Source organism: Falco cherrug, chromosome 2, assembly GCF_023634085.1.
Source record: "Falco cherrug isolate bFalChe1 chromosome 2, bFalChe1.pri, whole genome shotgun sequence".
NCBI classification, from domain to species: Eukaryota; Metazoa; Chordata; class Aves; order Falconiformes; family Falconidae; genus Falco; species Falco cherrug.
Window position 1 is genome coordinate 76,910,298 of NC_073698.1, and position 12,706 is coordinate 76,923,003.

General features: G+C 39.0%; 1 protein-coding gene across 2 annotated transcripts in view; it reads left to right on the forward strand.

The window, feature by feature from the left end:
* The window catches only part of MORC3 (MORC family CW-type zinc finger 3), a 29,901-nt gene extending 18,125 nt beyond the window's left edge, over positions 1 to 11,776 (forward strand). For both annotated transcript variants that reach the window (XM_055703355.1, XM_055703356.1), the window contains 8 exons: positions 1,089 to 1,193; positions 1,304 to 1,426; positions 1,551 to 1,625; positions 2,457 to 2,499; positions 3,830 to 4,017; positions 4,587 to 5,418; positions 5,884 to 6,047; positions 9,278 to 11,776. In XM_055703355.1, the coding sequence (XP_055559330.1) occupies positions 1,089 to 1,193; positions 1,304 to 1,426; positions 1,551 to 1,625; positions 2,457 to 2,499; positions 3,830 to 4,017; positions 4,587 to 5,418; positions 5,884 to 6,047; positions 9,278 to 9,431 (1,684 nt within the window). In that variant the 3' untranslated portion in view covers positions 9,432 to 11,776. The remainder of the gene's footprint in view (positions 1 to 1,088; positions 1,194 to 1,303; positions 1,427 to 1,550; positions 1,626 to 2,456; positions 2,500 to 3,829; positions 4,018 to 4,586; positions 5,419 to 5,883; positions 6,048 to 9,277) is intronic.
* Positions 11,777 to 12,706: the final 930 nt, after the last annotated feature.

The following is a 12,706-nucleotide window of genomic DNA, read 5'->3' on the forward strand; positions in this document are numbered from 1 at the left end:
ACAGTGAGCATTGAATGTTTTTTACTTTTTTCTTTTTACACTTGTAATGCGAGCATAGAGATACTACACTTGAAAAATCTTTCATAAAGGTTTTTCTGCAAAGAGTGCTGCAGGTACCTTTCCAGCCCAAAACAGAAATATAAAACTTAAAAGTCATGATCAGTATAAGCTGATCTGCCCTTCTTCCCTCTCCAAAAGAGAGAAGTGATCCTATGCATGTGTTGCTGCTCATTTCTGCCCTTGTGGTACTTCATTTTTCTGGCACAGTAATTTGTGACTTGGGTACAGAGGTGAACTAGATCAAAGCTCTCTAGATTAGACTAATTCACTGCATGAACGTTGTGTTAGTTCAAGGGACAGGGTGGAATAGATGTTGGAATAAGCCAGGCAGGGAGGGACTGACTTTCAGTCTCTGGTTACCCAGCCACTTTACTCCGATGTAAATTCAGCATGCTGATAAGAAGCAGTCTTAACCTCTACCTCACCTGTGAGGCTTGTTTTATTGGACCACTCCCTCCTATGTGTGCCAGCTCTAGTAGTCAGTGAGCTGCGCAATGAGCCCTGATCAGGAAACTAACCCAGCTGAAAATTAACCTAGGGTAAGACTGGCCTGCTCCTTTTAGCAGGACGTAGGCTTTATACTACACTGGCAGTCTCCATGTAGCATTGTTGTATGTCAACTTAGAGTAGTTATGAACCTGAAGTTAATGGGCATACAGAAACATCAAGCAAATACAAAGCTAGGTCCTAGATTGACAGAGGTGGTTTTGTACTTGTTTCTTCCATGACTGAGGTTGAACTGGTGAGGTGGCTTCAGGGTTTGCACTGTACATCCACGGTGCTTCTGAATTGAGCACTCTTGATTTTAGGCTTTGTGCTTCGACTTGTATTTCAGTAATTTCTTTGCTGATAAACTGGCTTCACGCAATTACTAATTTCTAGGATTTTCTAAAAGCAAAAAGCTTACTGTTGTACAAATAGAAATATTAGTGGTTCACATGTTTATTCTTTCCCTGTGGTTTATAAAGGTTCTTTCTGTACTAGGATTTGATTATTTAAGATGGTCTTTTTAAAAACTTCTTTTTTAGGCTTACAATCGCAGCATTAGGAGAAAAGCTTAATGATTACTGGAATGAAATGAAAACAAAGAAAAATGAAGAATACCCATTAGCTTTGCCAGTTGAGGAGATACAGTGAGTATTGCTTCTAAATAGAAGAATTTCACATACTGTCATTACTGTTCTACACTCATTCACAAAAATGAATTTTTCCCATGAAAGTTCTGATATTTTTTCCATTGCAGAAAACAGCCTGATCAGACATGGGTACAATGTGATGCATGTCTGAAATGGCGTAAGCTGCCAGATGGAATAGAGCACTTGCCAGAAAAGTGGTACTGCTCACTGAACCCTGACCCACAATTCCGGTAAAATTAGATTTTGATGAATATCTAAATGCTGCTTTTAGTTCTTGCTTTATCACCTGTTATAATCATGGATGTTAAGCTTTTTCTGTTGTGTTTTGTTGGGGTTTTTTTCCCCTTAACTCAGGAATTGTAATGTGCCAGAAGAACCAGAAGATGATGACCTAATACATCCTACATATGAGAAAACTTACAAGAAAAAGTGAGTACTATAAACTTTCTTACAAGTGTCTTAACACTAGGAAAAAAATGTGAAAACTAAATGCCCTTTTGTCTCACCTGTGGTATAATTGCAACTCTTCTGGGAATATATCCAGCCAGAAAATAGTGCCCTGAAATCAAGATTTGGTATTAGCAATAAATAGATGAAAAGCACTGTTCTCTTCTGTTGTTAGCATGTTGGCATTACATTTAAATTTCCCTCTTTGACTTAATACCTGTTTGCTCTCCTAAATCAGAATTAGGAAAGTCATAATGCAAAGGTCCCCTCTCATTTAATAACTGCTGAGGCAAGCAAGGCAGCAGTTGGTGTTCAAGTACAGATCTCGGGTGGGCGTTGTTCCATAGTAGTAAGCAATGTGAGGATAGTTTGGAATCTTAGAGAAACAAGCTGCTAGGGCTGTTACGGGGGGACCTTGTCTAGGTAACTTTTACTTTCAAGGTCTGTGTTGAAGCACTTGAATACCTTAATGAATTTATTTAAGAATAAGAGGCTTCCTAGCTAAGGTATATGGGGAAAAAACCACCGACTTGAGTAATTTTAACTAATGCTGACTAGCATTCTAGAAGTGGGAGTTTTGGGTGTTCTTCAACTTTTTAAAACAAATCTTAATCTGAGAGATAACTTTAAGCTATACTAGATTCTAAATTCATGCAGAAAACTTTCATTCAATGAACCAGAATATGTTAATTAGAACACTGTTGCATCCCGCTGAGATAAGGAGAGTTTGCTTTTAGTTTGAGGTTGATTTGGTTTTATAATGAATTAACATTTTGAATCTAAGTTCTTAATCTTTTTTCTCTTGCTGTGCAGAGACAGGGAAAAACTGAAGAGGCGACTAGAGTACAGCCACCAGGTAACTCGAAGTTGATAGGAAACTGACTTTGGTAGAAGAGTTGTTCTTGCTGGCAACAGTACTATGCAGTTTGATCAAATAGGCCAGGCTTTGAATTAGTTTGCTTTAGCTAGTGGACAGCTGACTGATTCAACAGTGTGTTTTGTTTTGATGGCTGTGCAGCTTATGCTCACTGTTAGTAAAGTCTTTGGTGTGCAGTGGTAGAAAATACACTATGTAGTACTTAAAGAGTTTGAGAGGAACAAAGCCCTCTCACAAAATCATACTAGAAAAAATGTCCGTCACTCATACCTGTTTTTATGGCCGTCACTCATACCTGTTTTTATGGCATGACATGTAATTATTGAAAAGTGGATATGTTGTAGAGAGATGCGATGAGGGTATGAAAGTAAAGATGCCCTTAAAACTGGGGCAGGAAGTGGGGATGTACAGAATTGTAGTAGCTCTACATTTGCAAGGAGGCACTCAAATGCAAATTAAATGCAGATGCAAATCAACATGGTTGAATTATGAGAATGGGTAGCTTGTAACTCAGAATCAGTGTGATTTAGCTTAAGTTGCTTTGTAAGTAAAGTGCTAAGCTAAGATCACTCAATTTCTGGAGAGGAGATTTTTTTTCCATGTGCTGTTTTAACCTATATACTTCACTGTATCAATTTTTCTACTATTACTTTTACCCAAGTATAAAAGTAATTTCTAAAAGGAAAGTATTGTTCATCTTAGACAAACTGGATTAATTATGAGCAGAGGTGTATATAGGGAAATATACAGAGGGAAATAACAGAGGTGGCTGTCCAATACTTTGTGTATGATGCTCAGACTTCAGGCAGAAATACAGCTTGGGAAAAGTTCCTTCCTGAGATTCTACATGGTACTTAAAATAGTACTTTAAAATATCTAGAGAGGGACTTGTAAGACCATAAAGCTGCTTTCTGACAGCAATAAATCTGTGCATGGAGAGAAGTGTGCAGCAGGTGTACAGCATTCAAAGTCCTCTCAGAAATCTGCTGGAAGCCTGTAATTACAATAAAAAACTTGCTGCTTTCTAGTATGTTTTATGTCTTAAACCAACACAAAGGAAATACTTCACATGCATGAGAGTTTGGGGGAGGGGGTGTGCAGCCGTTAAGGGAACTGGGGTGTGTAATGTGGGGTCTAGTTAGCCTTTCTTAGTGCAAAATATGGAGCCCAGGTTCAAGGAAATCCCTGTAGTATACATGAGAAATGTTGGTCAGAATTTTAGGTGTTGGCAGATAGAACTGCTTAAACCTATTCTGAAGAATCTACTAATGTCTGTTTCTTTTCATTCTTAACTAATATTATCTTATAGGTCAATAATGAAATGTATTTAAAAACACTTGTTTCTTCAAGTAAAGACTTCAAAAAATTCACAGCTGTGAGTGGAAAGGAAACTGTTCCAAGATCACCTTTACCCGAAACATCAAATGCTTCTGCCAAAAGACCCCTGCTTATTTTAAATAGATCAGTATCTTCACCTCATTCTGATTCTGATAACAGGTTAGTAAATATCTACAAAGTAGATTCCTGTTTATTTCTAAAATTAATAACTTGCTAATGAAAATGATGGTGTTGGGTGTAGTCCCATCTTCAGGTCATAGCTGCCAAAATTCATGTGTCACTTTTGGGAGTACCAGAAGCAGAGGGCTGATTAAAGGTACCTAAAAATCTAGTGAAGTAGAAAAGCAAGTGCATCAAAAAATACTGTGCACTGGCAAGGAAATTTGCTGCGTGGTTTATCTGTCTAGGGAAAGACTGTATTGTTAACCACACTCTACAGTATTTCCTTAACCTCTGTTGGTTAAGGAATGGGTGTGAGGCTGGGGGTGTTTTCCTGCAAATCTTGAGTCGTGAGTGTTTCAAAATAGTGTGTGGATGTCAGCCACTTGTTTTTACAGGAAAGGTATTTGCTCTGGTTACACATAAAATACTGTGCAGGGAGACATCCCTTTCTAGTTACTGAGTGGTAGTTTTTAATAGTGCTTATAAAAACCCTGAACATACATTGAAACAAATGACTTTTCTGTATTTGAGCAATATAATAATCAGTTCAATATTTTGCTTCTCAGTCTTAAACGGAAGACACCTAGCTGCACGACGACTGTGTCTTTAAAGACACCTCGATTAAATGACAAAACATTCAACAACTATGATGATGATGATGATGAAGATGTTATTATTTTAGAAGAGAGCAGTACTCCAAAGCCTTCAGCAGATGCTGATGTTCCTGTAATAAAAACTGAATGTATTAACCTGGATCAAGAGGAGAAGACGAAGGAAAACTGCAGTGTTGGAGAGCCTTGCAGTGCAGCTACTCCTGAATCAAAAAGTGAACAGTTGACCTCAGCAACACAGACAGAGGTCCCAAGCTTAGTTGTTAAAAAGGAAGAGGTGGAAGATGACACCAGTATTCAAGTTCCCAGGGCAGAGATGGAAACTAAACAGCACAATGTTAACCATGTTTCTGAGACACATGTAGATCTTGGAAATGAACTGAAAAACCAGCTGCAGTTACTAAACAAAGAAAAAGAAATTTACCAAAACAAATGTGAAGTATTAACCAAACAAGTAGAAACGCTGGAACAGAGAATTTTAGAACTGAACAATAAGTATGTAAAAAAAGAAATGTGCCATCAGTCAACTGAGACGGTTTCTTCATGTGAAGAAGAAAATGTTCATGATAGAAGCTTGGCAGAAGTGACCGTTCTCTATGAACAGGCCTTAGAAGAAATAGCAAAACTAAAAGAGCAATGCTCTACCCTGCAGAACTTAAAAACTGAATGCAGCAAGTGTGCTGACGGTGAAAGTAAGAGCGAGGTGGATGAAATTGCTGTTCAACTGGACGATGTTTTCAGGCAACTGGACAAGTGCAGCATTGAAAGGGACAGATATAAAAGTGAGGTATGATTGTTGAAACAGTGATATCCTTCAAGTTAACAATTACATTATTTTTATTTTTTTAATGGGTGTTTCATAGCAGTTCTAGTACATAATGTGTGTATAGTTCAGTCCACAAACTAATCAAGCCACCTAAAAGGGGGATGAGATACTAAATTAGCCCAGGAGCTTCTAGTTTTTTGCTTTCATAGGTAGAAATAAGCAAACTTGAGGGGCTGCGAGGCTCTGAGTGGCTCTGACTGCAAGACAAAAGAGAGACTGAGGAGGCTCAGAAGGAGCACACATACAGTGGTTCAGTTTGACAGCTGCCTATGTTAAAGCAGTTTGCGTAGGCTGTCATAACTTAAAATATCACTGAAAAGTTAATTAAAAGCAGTCAACAAAGTTAAATGACTTAGATTTGTATAAGTTGTCTTTATTTTAACACACCACAACTTTGTTTGATATGTAAACTTATTTACTTGCCAGATTGAACTACTGGAAGTGGAAAAAAATCAAATTGCCTGTCAATGTGAAGAACTCAAAGCAGAAATTGCACAGTTAAAAGCTTCAATTCCACAAGCAGTAGCACATGCAAATGATTCTACCACCAGTAATGTAAAAGACTCCGTGAATTTTTCTGATGGAGAAAGGTATCAATTTTGTTCTTTCTAGACTATATTTCAAGCAATATTTTGTCTGGCTGATTGTATCTGAAATATTTTGATGAAGATAATGTCTGATAATCATATAATAAAATGTAATGCTTGGAATTGTTTTCTGTTGCCTCTTGTGACTCCTAACTCAGTAACATTTTTTTTAATCAAATGACTTATTTAATTTTTATTTTTTTTTATGATTTAGGTATTTGTATGAGCAGGGTTGGCCACTGCAGAATACAATGCCATACTGATGCTTGTTAAAATGTCAAAAATACTATATAATGTCTAGACATGACTTGCAGAACAAGGAGAGAGAAAGGAGGCAGGAAAGAGGGTGATCATTAGTTTGTGCTGTGTAGATGAACTTCACTTTTATATTCTGTTTTTCTTTCTTGGATCAATAATACTCTACTGAAAAGAGTTTGAGTTTGGTTTTGAAAATCACCTTTCCTGTAAGAACTCCTTGCTGCAGACCAATCCTGTGGAATTAGGTTGCGTCCAGAGTGTGTCTTTGAACTGAACAAGGGTTCAAACTTACAAACAGAGAGCTTGCAGCTCTCTGTTGATGGAAATCACAAACACGCAAAAGAAGTACACGCATGGGTTGGAAGCAGGGATGAGCAGTCCCGCAGGAATACAGGCACACTGCCTGGTCATGTAGGATGGAATTGAAAGCCAGAGTTCAGATGGAGTTAAAACTGGCAAGGCCTGCAGAGCTCAACCGGAAGGCTTCAGTAAGCACAGCAGTAGCAACGGAAGAACTAAGAAAAATGTGGACCTGCTGCACAGTGGGGCAGGTGCTTAGTAGCAAAGGATATGAGGTCTGAGGCACTGGGTACCTTAGTAACTTGTATCTTCTTTACCTTGTTTTTTACTGGTAAGGTCTGCCCTCTAACCACTGAGTTCCCTGAGCCAAATAGTAATCTTGGGGGAGTGAGCATTACCTGTAATAAGCAGTGACTGAATTAAAGGCCCACTTAAGCAAATTCAACACACAAGTCCATGGGACCAGATGAGATGCATCAGAGGGAGCTGGCCAGTTGATGAAGAGGTGGCCTTGTGATGATATGTCCAAAAGGTTGTTGCAGCATTCCTGATGCCTGGAAAAAGGCAGTAGTTGTGCCCATATCTAGGACAGGCAGAACTACAGGCTGGTCAGTGTAGCCTCAGGCCCTGGGAAGACTGTGGAGCAAATCTACCTGGAAGCCACCTGCAGCCCTGTAATAAGATGAGTAGGAATAACTGGCATGGATTTACTGAGGGTAAGTCATGCCTTTGCAGCCCCGTTGCCTTTTACAATGAGATGACCAGCTCTGTGGACCCTTATTTTAGCAAAGCTTTCAGTGTGGGCTGCCATGATATCATGGTGGTGAAGTTTCCGAGGTGTGGTTTTGATGGGTACCCTAAGAGGTGAGTTGTAAAATTGGCCAGACTGCTGAGGTCATGGATTAATATTGAGGCCAGTAATGGTTAGTGCCTTCATTAATGGCCCGTATGACAGCAAAAATTAACTCAGTAAATTCATGATGACATCAAATTGGAGGGAACCATTGATACTATGAAGGGTAGGGCTGCTGTTGAGGGACTTTGAAAAATTGGGAAAACGAGCTGAAAGAAACCTGGAAATTCAACAAAGGCAACTGCAGAGTTCTGCACCTGTTGGAACTACCCCATGCAGTTGAACAAGCTGGAGACTACTCGTAGGAAAGCAGCTTGGAAGAAGATGGCCTATGATGCTGGTGGACTAGAAGTTGAATGTAAGTCAGCAGTGCGCTCTTGTGGTGGGAGAACCCAGTGCCTACTGGGCTATACTGCCAAGAGTTCAGCCAGTAATTTGAGGGAATGCTACTACAGGGCATTGTGAGACCAAACATGGAGTATTGTGTGCAGTTTTTTGCTCCCTGGTATATGAATGACACTGGCATATTCAAGCAAGCCTACTGAAGGTTCACCAAGATGGGCAGGGGCTTGGAGTATCTGATACACAAGGTGAAGCTGAGAGGGAAAGGAAATACCCTTACAAAGAGCAGGTTACCTTGAAATCCTGTTGCGCTCTGCTACTGCCTAATGAGAGGGTGTAAAGAGGTGAAGCCAGCCTCTTTTCATGAGCACAGTGATAGGATGAGAGGCAACAGACACAAGCTGCAACAAGGGAAATTCTGTTTAAATATTAAAGGGGGGGGAAAAAAAGTGTTCACAGCAAGGGTGGTCAAACCCTGAAAAAGGAACCCAGGGAGTCTGTGGAATCTCCATCTTTGGAGATTTTAAAAACACAAGGAGGTCCTAAACAAACTTATCCAGGTTAGCCCTGCTTTGAATGTGTGTTGGGGAGGGAGGGGAGAATGGACTGGATGATTTCCAGAGACCCCTTTCAATCTAATATTTTTTTCTATGGGTAAATCTCCCCTTTATCTGCCAGTGTTTCAGTTTCTTCTCGTAGCATCTGATTTGTGCTTCCTAAAAGAAATAGCAAATATATGCAGGACTTGCAAGTAACTTCCTACCACAAGTCCTATTGGGATCTGATGGCACTGTGAAGACTGGCTACTGGAGATGATAAAGGAACTGCTGGTAGAAGGAAATGCTTAAGAGAAGGGATGGGTGATTTGGAAGCAATTTGATCAAGAGGAGGACAGAGCAAGGGGATCTAGGAAAGAAAGCAAAAACAGGAGGCGTAGCATTTTTGCTGTACTGTAACTCTTACCTTACTTCCTTTTTATATTTTAAAGCCTTTGAACAAACTACTTTTTCTTGCCTTCTCCTCTCTTCTTTTTCTCTCTTTGTTCCCATAGGTTGGAGTAGTTTGTGCTTCTAAATGTATAAAAATACTGGAGTTTAATATTGTTTTGAGAAATAAAAATGTGTTGTGGGATAAAGGATTGTGCCAGTGCTTACTTTCCAATTTAAATAAAATTATTCAGAAGTATTTCTGATCTGTTTTGGGAAAGGCAGAATTCAGTTTAGCTCTTAGTATTTGTTTGAAACTAAGGGAATATATACCTTCAAAATTAAAACTTGAGAGGCTCAGCTTTGAAAAACTGGTAGAGTTTGAAATTATCTTGATGCAGCTTTAACCACATCAGGTTTTTGTTGGTTTATGGAAGTTAGGTACAGAGCCTTTCCAGTATAGAGTACTAGTCCAGCTTCATTAAATAAAGTACTTGGTATTTGAGCATAAAACTTCATCTACATCTAATCATACCTTAACTATTTCTTCACAGCCTGAAACTACGCTCTCTTCGAGTGAATGTTGGACAACTTCTGGCTACAATCATGCCTGATCTAGACTTGCAGCAAGTGAATTATGATATTGATGTAGTAGATGAAATTTTAGGACAAGTTGTTGAACAAATGCATGAAATCAGTAGTACTTAACATCTTTAGCAGACTCTTACTTGATCTGCCATTATAACCTTTGTGTAGGTTCAAAATTGTATATACTGCTTCTTCACTTTATATATTTGACCTAGTTTGATCAGTAAGTGTATATACTTTACGCATTTAGGTGTTCCCACAGATGCAGTGGGTGTTATCTTCACTTCCTCTTAAAGGAATGCTGTCAATATTGACCAACCCTGATGTACTTAATTAAGGATTTTGCTTTTAAAATGTATTTGTAATTAAATTTGCAAATATTTTTATTATTAGGATTCTTAATACTTTTCTACAAAAGCTTTTTGGTTGACTTTTGATCTTATATAAGCATTAATATTTCCTCTTCTAAAATCTAGGTAGTGGAATATATTAAAACTGCAAAAAAGAACCTTCCTTCATTTCCTTCTCAGAACAAACCTTAGTAGTGGTGTTGTATACTACAGTATTGTTTCATTACTATCAGCAATGTTGTATGTTGCATTATCGGGATAGAAATGTGACTAGGAGATGAAAATTTTGGCCATGTGGGTAGCATTTGTGTGGTTACTACCAAAAGAAATAAAAATCAAGGGGTTTATCCTGAAAACTGATGATCTTTGATGCCATTTTGGATTTTTTGATGTTGCTAAAGAACATTATCTGTATGTTTTTATGTATATTATATGTAAAGAACATATGCTGTTTCACAGCATAAACAACTCCATGGGATATGGCTAGGCTATTTCAGCCTTTTCAGGGATGGAAACCCCATGCCAGTTTGTGTCCTGCCCTTGCTACTTGATTTTTTTTTTTTTTTCCTACATCCAAGAACCTGTCTGTATTTAATAGAGTGCAGTCACAGGGGCCTTCACTTCTACCCTATAGTTCCCATTTGAATACAGCAGTGTTGGTTTGTAAGTCCAGGTAACGCTACACAGCTTCTATGGTCAGATTTCACACACAGCTCCTGTCTACTTTTTTTCCAAGTCAAAGGCAGCTGGTGGAATGGGAAGCATTGTGGTGGACCATTGGAAAGAGCAAGCTGGGGTGGTGTTTCCAAAGCTGGGGTGGAGTCCTGGGCAATCTCTGCTCTGCATTGAGTGCCACTTATTGAGACCTGAAGGCCATTTTTTCAGGGAAGCCCAGTGCTGAACAGGCTTAGCGTAGAGGTTCTGTGATGTATGCAAATGCTTATATGTATTATCCTGAAAAACAAATTGTTGCAGTGTTAAACATACAGTCTGCCTGGGAGTCTTTCAGGCTGAAATGTGAGGGTGCTGAGATTTGTCTCTGAAATTTACCTTCCTATCAGAATGTGTCATGCTGAGTACAAATGCATCAGGCTCCCAAATCCTTGATTAACTAGTTGGATGGAAGTACTTTGAAAAGGAGACGTGTTTCCTTATCTTTGGTGTTAACAACTACAGAATGAGATAAAGCTGAAAATGTTCAAATAGAACTTGTTTATGCTATCTTAAAGTTTAGACATATTTTATTATAGGCTGGATAGGGGAGTCTGTCTTGTCCCCCCCCTTTTTTTTAGTAGATGTTTTGTAGTAACTCATAAGCCACTACTTCTGTGCTCTAATGCTCATGCAAAAAATTCCTGGAAGATGTGGTACCAAGAGAAAGTGCATGTTTTTCTTATGAAGTAATCAGGAATGAGAAGAAAGGTGGCAAAGACAGCAAATCCACTTTTTAGTCTGTGGTGGTATTTGTCATTCGAACAGTGATTGAGAAAAATGGTTCTTGCTTTTAAAAATAAAGAAAAATAATAATTTTAAGCAGATTATGAGTTAGCATTCAATACATTCATTCCTAAGAGGTGTCTTTTTTATAAAGCCAACACTTTTGACTATTGCACTGCTGCTGTCCTGGTTTAATTAGATTATGTTCCTTTTAGTTGTAGTTCAGTCAGTTTCTTTCAATGGACAGTATATCTGTTCTAGTATGCCGATAAGGGTAATGCAATACTGTTGTACTTTATAATGGATGAATTGAATGTTTGATTTTTCGAAGAGGTGGCTGTAATATAACTTTGTATGACTTTTAAAAAGTTTATATTTTCCAGTTATTGGTGTGTAGTTTTCCATTTCTTAATCGTTATTTATTATCCTTCATCAGAGACAGTAGTTGAATTGTTTGTAGGCAACTGGCAAAATATAGCATATGTCTATATTAAAAATGGCAAATTTACACTGTCCACTTACACTTGGACAGCAGTGGACTAATGGAAATGGTTTTTATTTACTTGTTAAAATTATTTTTTGTAAAAAGAAAACTATAAATCTGAGTTTGCAGGATCAAAACTTGTATGTGATCAAATGCAATGTTTTTGTTTATAAATAAATACTATGCAGAATGGCTACTGTTTCAGACTTATTTGAAGTATTCAGTCTTACGGGAAAGCTGGCTCAGTCAGGATTTGAGCAGACTTGGGTATACCAAGCATGCCCCTGGGCCAGGTAGGCATCCTAACGGAGCCCCGAACAGCTGACTGGCCGTGTTTCTTCAGATGATCAGTTCTGGTATGGGGAATTCTGCTACCCCATCACAAGACTGTTAACTGTAATAGGATTTGGGACAAAAGTGTTTTTCAAGGCCTTGTTAGCTGTTGTCTTTGCAGTACTCAGGCAGAAGTGGTGGGAACAAAATGGTAAGAGGAGGGTGGGACCACCTGTCCCTTTGGATGACCATAAGCTCTTGGATCAGATCAGCTCACCTTGTGAGAAATTTCACCCTTGGGCTATTTGATTAGTTCCCCAGTGGGAGAGACTCCAGCTCTTCCAGATACATTTGTGGCCAAGGCAGACTGTTCTTCCCTGACCAGTACTTGATTGGCTTAACACAGATGACTAATACAGAGACGCAGCGTGCAAGGTATTGCACCCATATGTTTGGGTTAATACCCAGGTTGTGGTAATCAGTGGCTTCATGGTGCTGGCTTGGCTACTTTGTGTAAATAATGTACGCCTGCCTAGCCACTGGGCCCTTGAAAAGGATTTAGAAGACTGATCAAAGGGGAACATCCAGCCCTAGAAGGTGTTGGAGGCTGGAAGTCAGTAGAAACTTTGGGAACTAGTGGAGAGGTAAAGGCAGCAGGGAGAGATGGTGACCACCAACCCAATTTAAGACCGAAAGGGCTTGTACCCCTACACCTGCAAGGAGCATGCGTGCTAATCTATGTGGCGAGTGGTGCTAATTTGAATATAACTAATCAATGAGCATGAATTTAGGTGGGTTTTGCTGATCTGAATACGCTGTAGTTCTTTTGCGTGGTGTGCTGGCTTTGTGGA